General features: G+C 53.1%; 2 protein-coding genes across 2 annotated transcripts in view; both read left to right on the top strand.

The window, feature by feature from the left end:
• PML (PML nuclear body scaffold) overlaps positions 1 to 13,909 on the top strand; it is a 90,902-nt gene extending 76,993 nt beyond the window's left edge. Inside the window, exon 8 of the mRNA XM_080666420.1 lies at positions 13,798 to 13,909. Coding sequence (XP_080522546.1) covers positions 13,798 to 13,845 — 48 coding nt within the window. The 3' untranslated portion in view covers positions 13,846 to 13,909. The remainder of the gene's footprint in view (positions 1 to 13,797) is intronic.
• On the top strand, positions 13,254 to 18,674 carry ISLR2 (immunoglobulin superfamily containing leucine rich repeat 2). Its single transcript, XM_080666462.1, has 3 exons — positions 13,254 to 13,271; positions 13,798 to 13,908; positions 15,254 to 18,674. The coding sequence occupies exons 2-3, from the start codon at positions 13,902 to 13,904 to the stop codon at positions 17,488 to 17,490; spliced, it is 2,244 nt and encodes a 747-aa protein (XP_080522588.1). The 5' UTR covers positions 13,254 to 13,271; positions 13,798 to 13,901; the 3' UTR covers positions 17,491 to 18,674.
• The last annotated feature ends 717 nt before the right edge of the window (positions 18,675 to 19,391 follow it).

Genomic DNA, 19,391 nt, shown 5'->3' with positions numbered 1-19,391 from the left:
GGGGTCGAGACAGAGGCGGTTAGGGGCAACCAGGCTGGCAGGGGAGAGCAGTTAGGAGTGACCAGGCCGGCAGGGAAGGGCAGTTAGGGGCGACCAGGCCTAGAGGGGAGGGCAGTTAGGGGCAACCAGGCAGGCAGTTAGGTGAGCGGTTAGAGCCAGTGGTCCCGGATTACGAGAGGGATGTCTGACTGCCAGTTTAGGCCCTATCCGGGTTTGGGCCTAAACAGGCAGTTGGACATCCCCTGAGGGGTCCCAGAATGGAGATGGTGCAGGCTGGGCTGAGGGACCCCACTCACCTCTCCCTGCCCCCCCCCCCGCCCGCTCCCCTGTGCACGAATTTCGTGCACCAGGCCAATAGTGTTATTATAGATGCAAAAAGACAGATAGGTTCAGTTAAGGTAAAAGACAGATAGGCTCAGTTAAGGTAAATGTTGACCTTGTCAGTGAAAATACCAGCCTAGGAGGTGACTACCCACCATAACTGCTTTTAGTTAAAGTTTAATTTCAGACCATCCTTTGTGGTTACTTTAGGTCTCTGTATCTGCAAGACTGCTATGCAGGCCTTCCCTGAGCCTGTCAGGTTAGCATGTGGCCCCTTTCGTCCACACCAGTCTGGCCCTGGGAGGAGGCGAAAGAAAGGTCTGCCTATTTGGCCGCCATGATCTCCTCTCTCTCACCTTTCTTAACTCACAAGGGAACCCCACAACTAGTAACACCAAATCAGAGAGTACACTGTGGACCCCACCCAGAGGGAAGTGGAACTGAGCTAGAGCTTCTCCCAAACTCTGCCAGCAGAGGGTGCAGCAGCCCCACAGGGCCTGGTGTGGAGGCCGCTGCTCTCCTGGGTGGGAACTAGTGGTGCATGGGCTTTAAAGTGCCACTCATACCTCTGGTGGTACAGAAGATATCATTAGGTAAATGGTGCTTGGAGAAAAAATTTTAAAATGTTAATCATTCCTGGAATATACTTGCTCAGAATGACTCTACAGTGAGATTCTGTGAAGGTCTAATTTAAGGACAAATATTAAGTAGCTATAAGATCAGAAGGAACAAAGGTATAGTAAAACTTGTGACTGTGGGAGTGAGTGACTTAATTTTGGAAAATCCTGGGTTACCATTGGAATTAGAATGAGGATTATGGTTTGGATGGGTGGGGAGTAAAGAGGAGGGGAGTCTGCAGGCTCAGAAGAGGGCTAGGGGCAGCAGAAATGAGGCCTGGGCCTGGGAAGATTGTGTGTGTGTGGGAGAAGGTAGAGGGTCGTTCCAAAGGTTATCCCCCCCCCAAAAAAAAAAAAAAAGAATGAGGATTATGGATGAGAGTTAGAGCAAAGGTGAAGGCCCAGGTTAGAATTGGGGTAAGGATGGGGTGGGTTAGTAGTTAGAGTGAGGGCTAAAGTTAGGATTCGGGGTTATAATAAATTTAGGGTCATATTTGGTGATTAAGGTTAGAAATGAAGTTAGGAATTTAATTAGGAAAGGAGTTAGAGTCACTTTTGGGGCCACAGGTATTTGTCACTTTAGCAGCTGTAAGCCTATATGGGTAGGAGCTTCTGAGGAAGACCCCCTAATATGCCACCCCAAGGGCAGTGCCCTGGTCCAGCAGACTAGAAGCACCCAGCAGGGATTCTGCCTGACTCACTGCTGGGGGTGAGGGTGGGGTGCAAATGTCCAGTGAGAGCCTCTAGAAAAACCAGGTGACTAATGCTCCCAGATAACATGACTGAAAGATAATTATGCGCCAGACACGAGGTGTTTTCTCATTTAGCACAGGTGACCTCATTTAGTTTCCCCCAAACCCTATGTGCTCACGTTCTCATCCTCACGTTACAGATGAACATAGGGTGGAAGATCGTGCACCTTGTTCAAGGTCATTAAGCTTGTATGTGCCAGAGTTGGGATTTGCCCCCCAGGGAGCCTGTGTCTAGACGAGCCATCTGGGGCCCACACTGCCGGGTGCATCACTGTGCGTTGGGGGAGTCAGTTTTCTGCTCTCTCCTTCCTGTGCCCTCCTGGTCTGCTGGTCTCATCAGATGCAAAATCCAGGCCCCAGAAAGCTCACCCCCCATCCTGCCAGTACCAGCACTTAAACTTAACTTAAATCTATTTTTTCTTTCAGACTAGTGCTTCTCAAATCTTTTTTTCTCCATTTTTGCTTCCATAAGTAGACTTTTTTGACATTTTTTCCTAGTCATGACTCCTTGCAATGAAATTTTAATACCAAATGAACAAAATAAACTGATGAATAAAATAGAATCAGAAGCATGGAAACATGGAACAGACTGATGAATCTCCGAGGGAAGGGGTGAGGTGGGTATGGGAAGAGATTAACCAAAGATCTTATATGCACCTATGGGCACAGACAATAGGGTGGTGAAGGCCTGGGACAGGGCAGGAACCGAGAGGAGGGAGGCAATGGTGGGGGGGGGGTGGCGGGGGGGACTCTCAGCAATCAAGATCAAGGTTTTAAAAAATAAAAATAAAGTATAGAAAAAAAATTTAAAAATTTAATACCATAAATATACTACATACTATAGATTCTTTTAGGATTTTCTATATGCAAGATCATGTCACCTGCAAATAAAGAACATTTGACTTCTTCCTTACACAGATGTACTGTATATCTGTTCATGTACTCTGGTCCTTTGGAGGGTCAGAAACCACTGGAATATCTAAGATTGTTAGTGGCCCCCTTGAATCAGATTTTATTCTCTGTGGTATAACCTTGCTCCTATTGAGAATGCATGATTTCAGGGAAGGCCATATCCCCAGTCACGATGCAAGTCAGAAGTGTCTGCTGGTACCAACCCCTCCATTTGGCTCAGCTCATAGAAGCGGGGAGGCAGGCTGCAGGGAGGTGGGAGGGAACATAGGCGAAGTTCTCCCTAGACTGAGGTGGGTGGCAGGTGGTGGAACATGAGGCTGGGGGAGGGAGGAAGGGAGGGAGGGAGGAAGATAGCACCATCATTTACTTTTGTGTCCGAATCCAGGTGTGAGCTCCAGATTCTTTGGACTTAAGTAAAGAAATGCCTGTGGTGACTATTGAGAAAAGGGCTTAGAATTTTTTTAAAACATATATTTTATTGATTTTTTACAGAGAGGAAGGGAGAAAGATAGAGAGTTCGAAACATCGATGAGAGAGAAACATCGATCAGCTGCCTCCTGCACACCTCCCACTGGGGATGTGCCCGCAACTAAGGTACATGCCCTTGACCGGAATCGAACCTGGGACCCTTCAGTCTGCAGGCTGACACTCTATCCACTGAGCCAAACCGGTTTCGGCTGGGGCTTAGAATTTTAACTGACTCCCTGCCTAAAAAAAAAAAACAAACAAACCAGAAAACTTGGAAGTCTCTACCCTCCCTTACAAAATGCATTTGCTAACAAGTGAAGGGGAAATTCCTTCATTCTTGGCTCAAGGAACTTCCTTAAACTCAGCCCAGAGGAATTCTTTGAAGACTGAACTATGCTAAAGTCAGTTTATAAATATAAATATCCCAAATTTGATAGCCAAGCAGATTGCAAAAGCTAACCACAGACATTTTCCTCAAAGCTAGCCGGCTAAACAAGTGTGATAGGAGTTACTGTGGAAATTCAGTGTCACTTGTCTGATTGTCTAAAACTATGTTTGTTGCCCAGACTGAGTGCAGGGTGTCTGGGGCAGAGTTTACCCAAGGGCTGACTCTCTCCTGGAGTTCTATAGCCATAAAGCTTCAGCTAACACCAGGGTGGACCACAACCCTAAATATACCTGACCAACTAAGGAGGAAGTGTCCAAGGTGGTGCCCTTTTTCATGTCTGCTTGGGAGCGGGAAAGGGTGCCTTTGGTAGTTCCAATGCCAGCTCTGCTGTGTGACCTTGGATAAACTGCTTAGCCTCTGTGGTTTCATATGCAAACTGGGGGTGATAATACATACTTCGAAAATTGTGAGGATCTAAGATCTGGAAACAGCCTATGTGCCCACCAGAAGACGAGTAGATAAAAAAGCGGTGGTACATTTACACCATGGAATACTATGCAGCAGTAAAAAAAGAAGACTCTCTTACCCTTGGAGACAGCATGGAGGAACCTGGAGAGCATTATGCTAAGTGAAATAAGCCAGTCAGAGAAAGACAAGTATCACATGATCTCACTCATATGTGGAATCTAATCAACAAAATAAACTGATGAACAAAATAAGTTCAGAGATATAGAAGCATAGAACAGGCTTCGGAACCTCAGTGAGAAGGCAGGGGACGGGGGAGGGTAAGTGGGTGTTAAGAGATCAAAAAACTTAAATGCATATATGCATAACACATGGGCACAGACGATAAGGTGATGAAGGTTGAGGCAGGCAATGGCAGCGGGCTAGAAGGGGTCAATGGGGGGAAAAGGGGACATATGTAATACTTTCAACAATAAAGATTTAATTTAAAAAAGATAATTGTGAGGATTAAATGAGAAAACATACATAAAGCACTAAACTTTGTGAATTGGCAATGCTCAGTGAAACATAACTAACTATATATCCAACACCCTAGAGGAGAATGCATTGTTCTTGTACTCTGGTCCTTTGGAGGGTCAGAAACCACTGGAATATCTAAGATTGTTAGTGGCCCCCTTGAATCAGTTTTTATTCTCTGTGCTATAACCTTGCTCCTGTTGAGAATGCATGATTTCAGGAGGAACTGAAATCTCCTTCTCCTTCCCTCACACCCCCTCCCTATCCCCTCTTCTACCAGCCCTCCCCTCCTCTCCCCCGCCTCTCCCTCTCCCTCTTCCTTCTTCCCTTCTCTCCCTCTCCTCTTTCTCTTGGTTCTGGTTCATTCAGGGTCCGGGTGACTCTGTTCCCAACTACTTCTCCTGGTACCTCTGTTCCCATCTTTCTAAGCCTCCTGGACTATCTCTTCTACCCTGATGGGGTCACCCTGCAGGCTGGAAGGATTTACAGCATGCCCTCCCTCAGCCCCCACCTGGCTCACCAGACACAGCATCTGTAGGAAGGTCACTTTCTTTCAGTGCTGGCAGAGATGTGGGTTGGACAGAGGAGGTCCTGGCAGAAGCAAATAAATATATCAAGTTTCCAGCTGGGTCTGGAGATAAGGGCTCAGGGAGAGGAGGCTGAGGCACTCACCCTCCCTGGCCCTTCCATACTGGCTTTCCCAGTAAAATATACTTGGGGCCCTTCAGATAGGTTGCAGAGAGCTATGCCTGGGGGCTGTCCCTCCTGGGAGGTCACTGCATAGAGAGAACCTTCCGCATTTTGGAATGGGTAAGGACAGATCTGAGGGGTGAAAATATAAGAAATCCAAGCTACTGCCCTAGGTGGGTGGGGAGGGACATTTAGCCCCACAGCACAGGAGGAGAGACAGGTCAGGAAAAGAGAGACCTTTCCAGAGTCTCACAGAAAGTCAGTGGAAAAGCAGGTACAACCTCCTGACCCTGATCTCCTGCTCCAGACTCCCTTATACTGAATTGTACCTGGTTGTACCCAAGATGTGACCATTAGAACTGGCCTTGCCTGGGTGTAGCATTAGAGGCACCTCTGCAACATGCCACCTCAGGAAGTGTTCTTCCTCCAGATCTCTGCCCCAACCAGCTGCCTGGCTGGAGGTACTCTCTCTGTGGGGCCTGGCTGGGGGCCAGCATGCTATTACTAGAGCTGCTGCAACGGAGGCACAACCACAGTCTCTTGGGGAGTACAGGGGGCTAATACAGACCTGAAGTGGACCACCTGTCTCATCCAGAAAAAAACATCAGAGAGGCCTCATCGGAGAGTCTCAAGGGCCTTCAAACCAATGTCAGTGATGGCCACCAAGATTGGCCTGTCTTGGGCCAGAGAAGCTGCACACTGGGGACATTTCACAGTCCTACCTACTCTGTGACCTCCATCTTGGCTTCAGTTTCTCCAATAAAGTGGAGGAGTAGGAATAGAAAACCTCCAGGCTCCAAGCTCTGATGGTCTGTGACTCTGGACAGCTCTCTGTTCATTACAGTGGGTGCAGGATGTCTTCCCAGGTAGGTCACCTATTGAAGCAGATGGAGCCTGTCCTGGGGATGCTAGCCTTCCAGAAGCCCCAAGGTTCACACAAAGGAGGCCTGAACATGCTGAGAGGTGCAGGAGCCTGTAATGTCTCTTAGAGCAGAGATGCCATCTGCCTGGTTCACAGTTGTACCCAATGCCTGGCAACATGGGGAGACTCAATCACTACTTGGGAAATGAATGACGTAGCTGACCCATTTCTGCATGCCCATCCCTTGGCTTCTGTGTGCTTTACTTCTGACAACTCACACCTGCAACTTTCTTTCCAGGCCTGCCCTTGGGCTACTGGAGCTGATTGCTTACAGGCACAGAGAGGGAAATGTCTGAAAGTTTCCATCCCCAGGGCACTCCCTGGCCAGTGTCTGGTTGCTGTGAGTTCATTGAAGCCACTACCCTGCCTAAATCAGGACACACTTTGAGGTGTGATTTCCCCACAGAGCATCCTGGGACAGGACAGGCAGAGAATTCCTGAACTTGTACGTTGCCTTGAATGAGTCTCAGAATCTGTGTTTATTGTGTCCCCTGATGGCACCAGGCAACAGAGAACTGAGGGTCGCAGAGCAGAAAGCAGTGGCCAGAATTGCAAGAGTCCTTTCTTCCTTCTGCATTGGGAGCTCCTGGCAGACTTGACCTTTCTTCCTGGGCCCATATACCTATTCAGTAATCAGATTTTATCTCTAATGATGTCCCCTTTCTACCTCCCCCCGCCCCCCCTCCCACCCCGCCCCGCCAGTCCTGCTATGTGAAGGGCCTTCAGGAAGTGATTTGTAGCAGGAGGACCCCTGCCCCCCATAGTTTTAGGGGGAGGGTTAGCTCCTGGGCCCAGGTGTGCTGATGACCTCATTAGATGAGGCAGATGAAGTGTGATGGCATGGAAAACAAGGAAACTGCCCAGGGGCATAAAGACATCCTCTTGCAGGAAGCCCAGGTGGAGGCCTCTAGAAGCCCCAACTCATCCTCAAATTGCTTCTCCTAAAGCTGCAGCACCCAAGGACCAGGGTGTCAGGGAACAGCAGCACTGAAAGGGCCTCAGAGCACATCCAACCCATTCTTAGGAGTTGCCGAAGATCACACAGTGAGTCTGTGGAGCTGGCAGCCTTGTGCTGCTTCCCCACTTGTTAAAGACCAGGGTAGAATTCTCCCTTCTGTTTTCCATCTGGACAGTAAAGTGCTTCTCTTGTTGGCCATGGGACCAGGTAACATCTTCAGGATGTGAAGTCAGGTAGGAACGGACATCTTTGAGTTCATAAATGTCTCCTGTTCATAAATACTCAACTAAAGACTGAAGCTTTTATTGCTCTGAATATAGCTTTGGATCCCAGCATGGGCATTTCCAAGAACACATTTTTATCCTTTCAAGAATTCTATGAAAGCAGAGAATCCACTAGTTTGTATGTATGTCTATCCAAGAGAGCCCTCTGATCCTGCTCACACACTGAACCCCAACCCTGGTTATACACTGAGCCCTACTTTTGCTCACACCCTGAGTACTGATCCTGTTCACACACTGTGGATATAGACTGGTCTATCTCCAGATAAGAAGGTGTCTAATATGGTTCATTATAATTATGGCCAGTCTCATTTAAATTCATTTTGACACAATATTAGATTACTCTGACCACGCAATTTCCCAACACTTCTTTTTAAAGGGGATTTCTTGCTTATAGTGACTATTAAGAATGACTACTCAACATCCATTTCAGGACTAGATGATCATTACTCTAAACCAATAAATTCACCCTTTCTGCCAGTGACTGGCTCAGAGATGGAGAGCCCTAAGTCAATGTGTTGATAAGACCTAAGAAGAGTCTGTGGCTTCGGGAATGAATCCAGTCTCTCTATCCACCAGTCTGTTACCAATAAGCATGTGACCCCAGCTGCCGCTAAGCCCTTCAATGGCACCAAAGAACACAGTCTCAGGCTGCAACCCTGTTAAGGATGGCAGAGGAGAGACACAGAGAGAATCTGGGCCTGCCAATATCATTCAGTCTACCAGCCCTGCTTCTCGCTTGTGAGATGTACACTTAATCATTTAAAACCCTTTAAGATGGGAATTTTGTTTGCTGCAGATAAAGCATCTTGAAATAATTCCCTGCCCTCCCTTCCCTTCACCCTTCTATGGAGGGGGCTGGCTGCACAGGACTCCCCTCTGGAGAGAGAGCTGGTGGGTGCCTGCACTGGGTAGAACAGCTAAGCCTGTTGCCCCTCACAGGCAGGAGTGCTGCCTTTTCCAGGCAGGGTTCCTCATCTATAGTGAGATAATTACACTTACAGGAGATGCCACTGGAAGAGCTGTCATTAATTGTGATGGCAATAATGGGCCTTGCCAGCATGTTAAGCTAATTTCATGAAAGCTCTAGGAGGAAGGTCATAGACTGGATCCCAGATTATTAATAATGTCAAGCTTCATTTGAACAATTCAGGAAATTCCTCCCAGTTGCCTCCAGCAAACTGCCACAGGTTGTTACTTTCCTCTGAATCAACAGTCTTCCCATATGCAGATGTGGATTCCCCCCGCCCCCGCCTAAAAAATAATTAAAATCACAGAACCCGATAAATACTTAACCAGATTGTGGTTTTAATTAAAAACCTTCCACCAAGGCTGTAGCTACAAGCCTCTCTTCACTTATAGGGGCACTGGAGACAGCCACAGCATCAGAATCTAGGTTGAAGTATCTCAGACTAGAAACCTTTATAAATCCTAACAGTAATTTCTGATTGCTATCTATACAATGGTGGGGGGAGAGGGGATGGGGAGTGAAGAGAGACATTTGAGGGCAGGGCCAAGGTCATTCCCCTGTGGGGGAGTCAGGACAGAAGCATGTGAAGCAGAACATCTCATCCTATCTGGACCCAACTCTGCAAGGCAATAATGATGGCTAATTATAGCTATTGTTGAAAAAATAATAGCTCAGCCCAGCCGGTGTGGCTCAGTGTTTGAGCATCGACCTATGAACCAGGAGGTCATGGTTCTATTCCTGGTTAGGGCACATGCCTGGGTCGGGGGCTCAATCTCCAGTGTGGAGTGTGCAGAAGGCAGCTGATCAATGATTCTCTCTCATCATTAATGTTTCTATCTCTCTCTCCCCCTCCCTTCCTCTCTGAAATCAATAAAAATATATTTAAAAAAGAAAAAGAAAAAAATAATAGTTCATTTCTGAGCACTGAGTGCTAGGTACTAGGAGCTTTGCATGCATTGACTCATGTATTCTCCATAGCAACCCAATAACATTGTTATTCTTATGTATACCCTTTTTTTCCCAAGGCACAGAGAGGTTAAGTAACTTGGTCAAGGTTACACAGCTAGTACATGGTGGAGTCTGATGGTAGAACTTTTCCTCCTAACCAGTATGTAAAGTGTATCTAAGGGAAAGATGAAATGGAAGGTAGGAGGGAGGTTATAAACAGAGGCTGGCTTCCCAAAGGGGTGGGCTTCCTGCTAGAAGTTAGAAAAAGAAACCAGCTTTTGAAAGGGAACACTGTGAATGTGTGTGTGGGGGGGGGGGGGGGAGAGGCAGGGGTGGAGAGAGACAGGACTACAGAAGCTGAAAGGTGGGAAGCACTGAGTGTTTAGGAGATTCTGGTTGTAGGGCAGCTGTGGGGAGGGTCTTCTGAGCAGGTTGCCATGCTGGGCATATATGATGCCCTCCTGGCTCTTTTACTTTTAGAGGCCCTTTCACATCCATTTAATCACATATATGCCGCAAGGCATGTACAACTCTGCGTGCAATCGTTGCAACTGAACCTTAATCAAATATCCATTACTTCCAACTGCAGTTTTCTTTTCCTCTCTTAGAGCCTAAAGACTTTATTTTTCAGATCTCAGACATTTTATAGGTCCCTGACAAAGTCATGAGACTTAAGGACAGTCTTCTAGGGCTTCAAACAGGGCTCAAAGAGAAAGAGCTCAGGCAAGGGGGAGGATGGGAAAGGTACAGGAAGGTTCTGTCCCAGGAGGACTAAGTTCGTTGGTTTGCGCCAGGGACTATTTGTTCATGTAGTATTCAGACGGTGCCTATATTGTGTCTGGGCCCTGGAAACACAGTAGGGTGCACAGCGGGGGCTGTACTGTTAGGTAAGAAGGTTGCAGATTCCTGGGACTAATTTTTGCTGGGTCGGCATGAGAAAGAAAGCTTTGCTGCCTTAGTTAAGAGTCCCCCACTTCGGAGCATTGCCCCTCGGGGGGTTGGCGGGCGGGGTGGGGGTCGCCTAGGCCTTGGCGCGGGAGTTTTCAGCTGAAGCCCTTCTGGCCCGGTCCCACCCCTCCCCCGCCTCCGCCCCGGCCTCAGCACCCGGCAGTCACTGTCCAGCAGGGGGCAGGCGCGAACTAGGCCTGTGCCAGACACCTTAAGTGAACTGAGCCAGAGAAGTCAATACCCGGATCTACTGGATTTCGACCCACCCCACCCTTGGGACCGTCAGGGTCCGCAAAGTCGAAGTTAGAGATAGTTCTGCAAAAAGCTGCCCGGACCTCCAGCTCTCGGCCTCTGGGTCTGTCTAGGGTCCATACCCCAACTTCGCCAAAAATCCTCAGCCCGGATTCTACAGATTCTGAATTTGGGGACCCCGCGCTGAGTCCTTGAAACCTTATCTCTTTCCTCTCCTCACACCTACTTCCACCCACCTGACAAGGGGCCTGTTTCTTTAACGATCAAGGACGTGGGCAGCGGTGGGGGTGGTATCTTAGTTCCCGATTCTCCAGCGCCTCAGTAACTGTACCATTATTAACATTATAATCATTAGACTGCTACTGCGCGCCTGGCGGCGCTAGGCGACTAGCACTCAATCTTCCAGCAGAGCTCGGAGGCGGAATCCGGAGTCGTGGCTCCTACCCCAGTTACTGGCGGACCTTGCCAGGAGCAACTCGGGCTTCAGGCTGCCGGGTCAGGCGCTGGGCTCTCCGTCGTCGACAGCTGGGGTAAGGGTTGTCTATCCCGAGGGCACGCTCAGGGAACAAAAGCGCTCGCTGGAGAGTAGGCGGGAACCACAGGAGCCCGTGGGAGTCCGCGCCCTCTCTGGGTGGCCACCGCGCCCTTAGCCGCGGTCCTGGCGCCTGGAGCCCTACCTCCTGCTGAATTCGCCCGGCTTCTGCAGCCCCGGCAAGAAAGCAAGGGAAAAGGTTCTTTCTTGGCCCGCTGGTCCCGAAGGTTCCCGGGTCGCTGGCGGGACGAGTCCCTGCGGTCCAAGGAAACACTCCGCGGAGAGTAAGCGAAACCATTCTCACTACCACTCCCTAGCTAGCCTCTGTCTTACAGTCCCTCAACGCTTCCAAGATGTCCCCTGCTCTCGCGCCTCTGCGTTCACCTCCTTGCAAAAAGAACCAGGAGAGAGGAGGACACTGGGTGTGTGTGTGGCGGGGGGGGGGGGGGGGGTCCACAAACCATGCGTCTACACCCGGGAGCCTGGATCCCTACCGCCCCACCCAGGAAAGGCTCCAGAACTCGCCATCCGGATCTGACTCTCCATTTTCGAAGCTGGGCTCTGCCTCCCCCAGAACCCTCTTCCCGGGTCAAGGCTTTTTGAATCGCCTCCTCGGGGCTCCCAAGTCGCAGACAACACTCCTAGGAAGACCCCCTTGCTCCGCAGACAAAGAGACTTTGCCCAGGTCCGCCGGCTGCGCCACTCCCCAACCCAGCCAGGCCCAAACCGCAGGGACTCACTTCCGAACTATGGACCCTTTCCCCATCCCACCACTGGGTCGAGGCGCTCTCACCCCTTCCCCCCGCCCCCCCTCGGGTCAGCTGTGGGGACTACAGTAGTAGGAGGAATGAAGTTCTGGCTCTGATTCTGGGCTGAGCGAATGCGCTGGTCCCAGCCCGCTTGGCCTCCTGTAGCTGCTGTAGGAGGTGGAGAAAGGGAGGAACGCGGAGTGTGGGTGCGCCAGTCGGTCCATATTTAATTTACAAAGGATCCTCGGTTCCCGGATCCGGTGATCTCTTTAGATGCAGCACTCACCGCTCGGCTCTCTCCCCCACCCCCCTAGCTCATTAAAATACCACACATTTAAATCTGAAAATTGAACTTCTCAGAGGGCCCTAATCCGCGTCCATCGATCCGCCGCCAGAGATCACCCGCCCCCCAGCCCGGGGTGAGGGCTGAGGCCTAGGACGACCCGAAAGCTCAGTGTCCACGAAAGGACTGGGGAACTCGAGAGCTTTGTGTGTCCGGGAGCCTGTACCCATTTTCTAATTCGGGCCAGGAACGCTGTCTCCAGGGTTGTAGTGGGTAGTGCAGGGGGGCAGGAATCAACTTTTAGCCAAATTCCTGATATCTCCGCGCCTCTGCTTCCTAGTCGCTAAAATAAATGTCGGGGTTTAGCCAGAGACAAGTGAGAGTCGGAAACAGCGAGTATTGTATGTCGAGGCTGGCTGTTGTGTGAGACACTGGAACGTGGAGAGCGGTACAGACTGTGGAAACCCTGTGTGGATTTGGCGGTGTGTTTGCTTGTGAGGCTGTGAAGCAGATATCGAGATATCGTTGTCCCAGCCAACTGTGCTCAAGAAGAACAGGCGTTTTGTAGCCATCCTTTTGCAGCTTTTGCCCCGTGCATCCTTCGCCTCTGGCTGTCAAGACCTGAGGCATTGGATGCGCTCAGGCAAGCTTCCTGGGAGCGGAGTCTGACACCCTCGCGCCCCGTCTGGCCCCTCTCAGCGGCGCGCACAAGCGCTAGTGTAGCCACAAAAGACCAAACGCAGAGTCGCTTAAAAGACTGGGCAGGGTAGGCGGTGGGCTGTGTGTGTGTGTGTGGTGGTGGTTGGGGGGGGGGGGGGAGGTGTGGGGATGCTTTGCTTCCCCAGTACGCACTGCAGCGCCAGACGTTCGAGTTGCCAGGTTGGACGGGCGGGGCCGGGGCGGGGCGGGGCTGGAGAGGGGGGAGAGAGAGACTTAGGCTTGTATCGCCCAGATCCTGGCAAAAATGGTAGGGAGGGTGAGATGCTCTGCTAACACTATCAATTATGCATCGTGTTGAATGTGGCTTCAGGGAGGAGGCGGCTAGCCTGGGTGAGGATGGTGGAGGGGTATGGGAAGGAAGGGTACACGCAAGCCCGGCCCATCCCACTTGAGGTCTGTCTGCCTCCTTACCTACATTTGCAAAAAGAGTTTAAATGCAAAACACGACCCCTTTAGTTGTGCTCCTTGCCTTCCCCCAAATTCCTTCTGGATGGTTTGTCTCACGTATTGTGGGGTTTGTAAGCGGCACGGATTCAATTAGCAGCGAAGCTCATGGGCCCTGGCGGACCCGCTGTGCGGGTAAGTACGCATGAATGTGTGTGCGTGAGAGATGGGGAAATGGTGAGTGTCCTGGGTGAAGGTGTGTGCCTTTGAAAATGTGTGTGACCGTAGTGAGAGCTCAACACATGGACGAGATTATTACATGCTAGAATTATAACACGAGGGAATGAGGGTCTGTGCTAATGTGTGTGTGTGGGGGGGGCGATGTGATAAGAACTAGCGATAATGTCTGCAGATGTGTAAATATGGGGGGACATGGGTTATGGGGTGCGGTGGACTGGAAAGAGCCCAGCCGAGGGCGGTGGGTATGGGGGCCAAAAGTGTTTCCACCAGGGTAGAGCCTCTATGGCGTTAACAAACGTAGAGAATGCTGGAGGTGGGAGAGGCTGTGCGCGTCCCTGCCAAGCCGGGAGCGCGCAGAAGGACTCTTCAATCTGCAGCCAGGAAGAGGTGGAGGGAACGGACACGAAAGGAAAAACTGAAGTGGGGCTGCAGGGCCAGGGAGACCCCAAACTTACCCGTCCCTTTTCCGTCTTCCCCACAGTCGCAGCAACAGATGTGGGAAGCGCCCTTGGGCTGTCATCCTCTCTGAGAAGTCAAGTCTGGAGAAGGGGTTGAAGCCCCTGGCAGTGCTTGGGGAGACAACAAATGGCGGGTAAGCTTCAGACTACCCCATAACCTTGATCCAGGTGGGGGTAGACCACGCGTAACTCGCTGTACCCAGTGAGACAAGGGAGAGAGGGGAGGAGCTTTCCCCTGGGAGCAAAGGTGGAGTGAGGGGCAAGGGTTCCCAAAGATAGGGTGTCTCTGCAGAACCTGCCTGGAGCCCTAGGCGGGAAGGGCAGTCTGTGTGTAAGTGCATTTGTGTGGCTGAGGATAAGAAGGTTTTATCGGAGAGGGGGCTCTGGGGCATCCTAGAGCTGCAGAAAAGGAGCAGAATCTTGAACCTTCTCCTACTTAGCTAGTGGCAGTCCCCAGGACCCATGGGCTAGGGACCCCTCTGCTCCCTTGGGAGCTGCCTGGGCTCTGCTGTACAGGCACGGGAGGGTTAGTAATGTTCCTACAATGCTCCTGATCCATGCAAACAGGAGGATCTCCTTCCTCAGATGGAAGGCTGACTGAGCACCCCCAGTTCTCCCCTGACGGGAGCTGCAACCCAGAGCAGGTAGCTTAGGTCACAGCAGCTGAGGGGCCTGCCAGCAGGCTTCCTTGCCTCCCAGGGATCTTGCAAGTTCTCCACATTGCTGATCTGCTGGGATTTTGGTCTCAGTGGAGGGCTGTATGCAAGTGCCATTGCACCCTTGTGTCCCTGTGTGGAGGTAGGTTTGCATGAGTGCTTGTGTCCTTGTGTCCTATTCAATTCCTACAACGAATAGGAAAGCGTTTTTGCACTATTGTGGAGAACGCTATACAAATGCTAGGTTGGGCTGAGAGAACAATGAGGTCTCCAGTGTATATTGTGTTACTGTCTGGGTGCCTCTGTTTGTGTGTCTACAAAATGTGTTGTGTACCAAAATTCCCTGCAGAAGTTGGTGGTTTGATGGCAGTGCCCCAGCGTGTTTGTATTGTGGTTCGCTTGTATGGGCGTGTGTGCAAGTGCTGTCCATGAGACAAAGAGTACGAGGGAGGACACCCGTCACGGAGAAAAAAACCCTTTCTGTGTATCCCTTTCAGGGGATTAAACAAAGGCTTCGGAATTCAGTGCAGAGCCCAAGGCGATCAGCCTAGCCTGTGCAGAGGGACTAGGGTGAGGGGTAGATAGAGAAAACAGAGCCAGGTAGAAGGCCGCTGGAAAAGGAAGTCGGGGCTCCGAGAGGGAGCAACCATTTAATCCAGAGGCTTTTACTGAGCTCCACCCATGCCCAAGAAACGCCCCTGGGCATAAAGGAGGTTACCGGAGGCCTACTCTAGGCTGCTTCTGGGAGGCAGAGCTTAATAGGAGAAGGAAGCTGGGGCTCAGTGAGTCACCTTCTCCCCTCTTCCCCCGCTTCCACCTGCAGGACCCGCAGTGGTGTCCTTTGGAGCAGTGTGGCTAGTGTGGGCGCTCCTAGGAGTGGCGGGAGCGTGCCCGGAGCCGTGCGCTTGCGTGGACAAATACTCACACCAGTTCGCTGACTGCGCCTACAAGGAGCTTCACGAGGTGCCTGAAGGATTGCCGGCCAACGTGACCACGCTTAGTCTGTCGGCCAACAAGATCTCCGTGCTTCGGCGCGGGGCCTTTGCCAACGTCACGCAGGTCACATCGCTGTGGCTGGCGCACAATGAGGTCCGCACCGTGGAGCCGGGCGCGCTGGCCGTGCTGAGCCAGCTCAAGAACCTCGACCTGAGCCACAACCTTATATCCAGCTTCCCCTGGAACGACCTGCGTAACCTGAGCGCTCTGCAGCTGCTCAAAATGAACCATAACCGCTTGGGCTCGCTTCCTCGGGACGCACTCGGTGCGCTGCCCGACTTGCGCTCCCTGCGCATCAACAACAACCGATTGCGTACTCTGGCTCCCGGCACCTTTGACGCGTTAAGCGCACTGTCACATCTGCAACTCTATCACAACCCTTTCCATTGCGGTTGCAGCCTTGTGTGGCTGCAGGCCTGGGCCGAGAGCACTCGAGTCTCTCTACCCGAGATTGATTCCATTGCGTGCGCCACGCCAACCGCGCTGCAGGGCGTTCCTGTGCACCGATTGCCCGTCCTGTCCTGTGCACCACCCAGTGTGAGTCTGAGTGCCGAGCAGCCTATCGAGGTGCCCGGCAGCCCCCTGCGCGCTGGCATGGCGCTCATGCTACACTGCATTGCCGAAGGACACCCCACGCCCCGCCTGCAATGGCAACTTCAGATCCCGGGTGGCACGGTAGTCTTAGAGCCGCCGGTCTCGAGCTGGGAGGACTGGGTAGAAGATGGGGAGGAGGGAGGAGATGGGGAGGGGCCAACGCAGACGGAGGCTCCAACTCCGTCTCCGGCACCCGCTTGGCCCGCGCCTCCAGCAACCCCACGCTTCCTGGCACTCACTAACGGCTCCCTGTTGGTGCCCCTCCTGAGTGCCAAGGAGGCAGGCATCTACACGTGCCGTGCCCACAACGAGCTGGGCGCCAACTCCACGTCGGTACGCGTGGTGGTGTCGGCAGCTGGGCCCCCAAAGCACGCTCCTAGCGCCGGTGGGGACCCGGATGTGCAGGCCCCAGCCTCTGAGCGCAAGTCCACAGCTAAAGGCCGAGGCAACAGCGTCCTACCCTCCAAGCCCGAGGGCAAAATCAAAGGCCAAGGCCCAGCCCAGGGTAGCATCCTTGGGGAGACTGAGGCGGGGCCGGAGGAGGAGGCAAGGGAGGGAGAGGAGGTGGAAGACCAGGTCTCTGCGGACCCAGTGGTGGAGCAGCGCTGTGGCCACGGAGACCCCTCACTGTACGTGTCCAATCACGCGTTCAACCAGAGCGCTGACCTTAAGCCGCACGTCTTTGAGCTGGGTGTCATCGCGCTGGACGTGGCGGAGCGCGAGGCTCGGGTGCAGCTGACGCCGCTGGCGGCGCGCTGGGGCCCTATGCCTGGTGGGGCTGAGGGAGTTGGGCGGCTTGGGCAGCGACCCCTGCGCCGGCTCTATCTGTGCCCGGCGGGGGGCGGTGCAGCAGTTCAGTGGTCTCACGTGGAGGAGGGGGTCAACACCTACTGGTTCCGCGGCCTGCGGCCTGGCACCAACTACTCGGTGTGCCTGGCGCAGGCAGGCAAGGCCTGCCACGTGCAAGTGGTGTTCGCTACCAAGAAGGAGTTGCCCTCCCTGCTGGTTATCGTGGTGGTGAGTGTGTTCCTTCTGGTGCTGGCCACTGTGCCCTTGCTGGGCGCCGCCTGCTGCCATCTGCTGGCCAAACACCCGGGGAAGCCCTATCGTCTGATCCTGCGGCCCCAGGTCTCCGACCCCATGGAGAAGCGCATCGCCGCCGACTTTGACCCACGTGCCTCCTACCTTGAGTCCGAGAAAAGCTATCCACCTGGCGGCGAAGCAGGCTGTGAGGAGCCAGAGGAGGCTCCCAGGGAGGGCCTTGATGAAGAGGAGGAGGAGGGGGACTCGGGTGGGGACTTGCAGAGGGAGGAGAGCCTGGCCGCCTGCTCGCTGGTGGAGTCCCAATCCAAGGCCAACCAAGAGGAGTTCGAGGTGGGCTCCGAGTACAGTGACCGGCTGCCCTTGGGTGCCGAGGCGGTCAACATTGCCCAGGAGATTAACGGCAACTACAGGCAGACGGCGGGCTGAACTCCTGCCCGCCCTGTCCTCCCAGTCTCACCCGCGCCTTGGCTGGCAGGATTTATCTCCCCCCGCCCTCCCCCGCCCACACACACTCTGCCCTCTCACCACCACCACCCCAGTCTTACTCCTGGAGACTTCTAGTGAGTAGTGGAACCATTTCACTAGTCCCCACCACACCCACGATCGTCATTGACTTTGCGGGCTGAATTCCCTCTGGCAAGCACAGTTCTCTGCTACTCTCTCCTCGCATAAAGCACCATCGCTGACCTTGAGGCGAAATCCTGGCCTCTCCACTCCTACGCAACTATCTGGGAAATCTGCCCCGCAGCCCACCCACTGTGAGCGGTGCAGCCAGAGTAAATGGTAGAAGACGTTGGAAACATCTGAAAGTTAACAGTGTAGCGCGGGGTTTGGCCTGGTACTCCCCACAGTCATCCCTAGTGTGGAGCGCCGAGGTCCCACCTCAACCCTACCCTTCCCTTTCCGGGGTGCATATCCTAGAAGCCAGGGTTCGGTGACAACTCCCAGTTTTTAGTTTCAAAGCCCCCTTGCGACTGGGAACCAAACCCTTCTGCTCCCCCGCCCCCCTCTGCTTCTGACCAGCCGGAGCCGAGCCTGGTGCCTGGGGCGCCTTTCGGCTTCGCATTCGGATTTTCATATTCTCGTTGTTTTCAAAGACAGCGACACTCGGTCCGGTGCTAACACTTTTCCCAGCCTCTGGGAAAATTGTGTGTGTGTGTGTGTGTGTGTGTGTGTGTGTGTGTGTGTGTGTGTTTTGGGGCGGGGGACCGTTTCTCCCCACCCCCGCGCCCTCTCACCTAACTTAAAGCGCCTCGGAACCGCGAGCCCTTTTACCACCGAGGGTACACGCTTGGTCCCGAGCAAATTTCGTTGTGGATGAGTTGGGTTTTCCAGAGATCGGTGCACTGGACAGCTTCGCTTCCGCTGCTGCCCGGGGCCCAGACTCAGCTCAAGAAGCGCCGGGTCCCTAGGAAGTAACTGTGGCCTGCCGGGCCTGGTCCCTCGTGAGGGCGTACGCCCTGGTTCCCACAAAGCCCGTGGGTGACCGGCAGCAGGATCCTCGGTCCTCCCCCGCCCCGCCCCTCCTTCCACCACTATAGTATTTGCCTGGTGCGTAGTCCTAGAAGAGCGCGCTCTGTAGGAGAAACGTCTGTGTCTGTAAAGTGTGACCGTGAAGTGTAGGGGGCGGGCGGGCAGGGAGGTGGGCGGGGAGGGAGGGAGGGAGGGAGGGAAGAAGGCAGAAGCGTTGCGGCGACTCTGGCTGGACTCCTTTTTTAGTTCTTGAAGGAAAGCGTCGGGGTAGGGGTGGGGGTTTCGGGCGTCCGGACCAGCCGGGTCCGCGAAATGCAGCACAAGTGCGGCCCAGGGCTGAGTACCCCCGGGGTGCGCCCTTTCCTAAAGGCGTGTCTGTGTGTACACAGTCAATAAAACAATCGATTTGAACTGGGCTCGGTGACTCTTTGTCAGCGGACTGAAGGAGGAAGCCTGGAAGAGGATGCCCGAGGAAACCGCAGAAGGAAGGCGCCCGGAGGCCCCTTCCGTTGGGATCCTTTGTGAGATCGCGTGTTTGTTTGACTGTCCCGGGAGTTTGTCAGGTGTTTACAGCCGGCGCCTGCTCCCTGTGCCTCCAGCTCAGGGGTGAGGGGCGAAACCGCATGTGTGTGGGGGGCGGAGGAACTGGGGGAAGGCGGGTAGTGAGTGAGATGGGCTCGCAAGGACAGGGGGGCGGGGGAGGGATCTCTGCAGATTGAACATAAGAAACTCTGGAGTGTGTGCATAGATGTGTTGTGTGTCTGCACAATTCTCCTTGGGTTGACCCTGTCGCTGTCATGGGGTGTGGCTGTGTGTGTGTGTGTGTGTGTGTGTGTGTGTGTGTGTGTGAGAGA

The sequence above is a fragment of the Plecotus auritus genome (genome assembly GCF_963455305.1).
Source record: "Plecotus auritus genome assembly, chromosome: 1".
Taxonomy (NCBI): domain Eukaryota; kingdom Metazoa; phylum Chordata; class Mammalia; order Chiroptera; family Vespertilionidae; genus Plecotus; species Plecotus auritus.
This window is presented reverse-complemented; position numbering and strand designations above follow the sequence as displayed.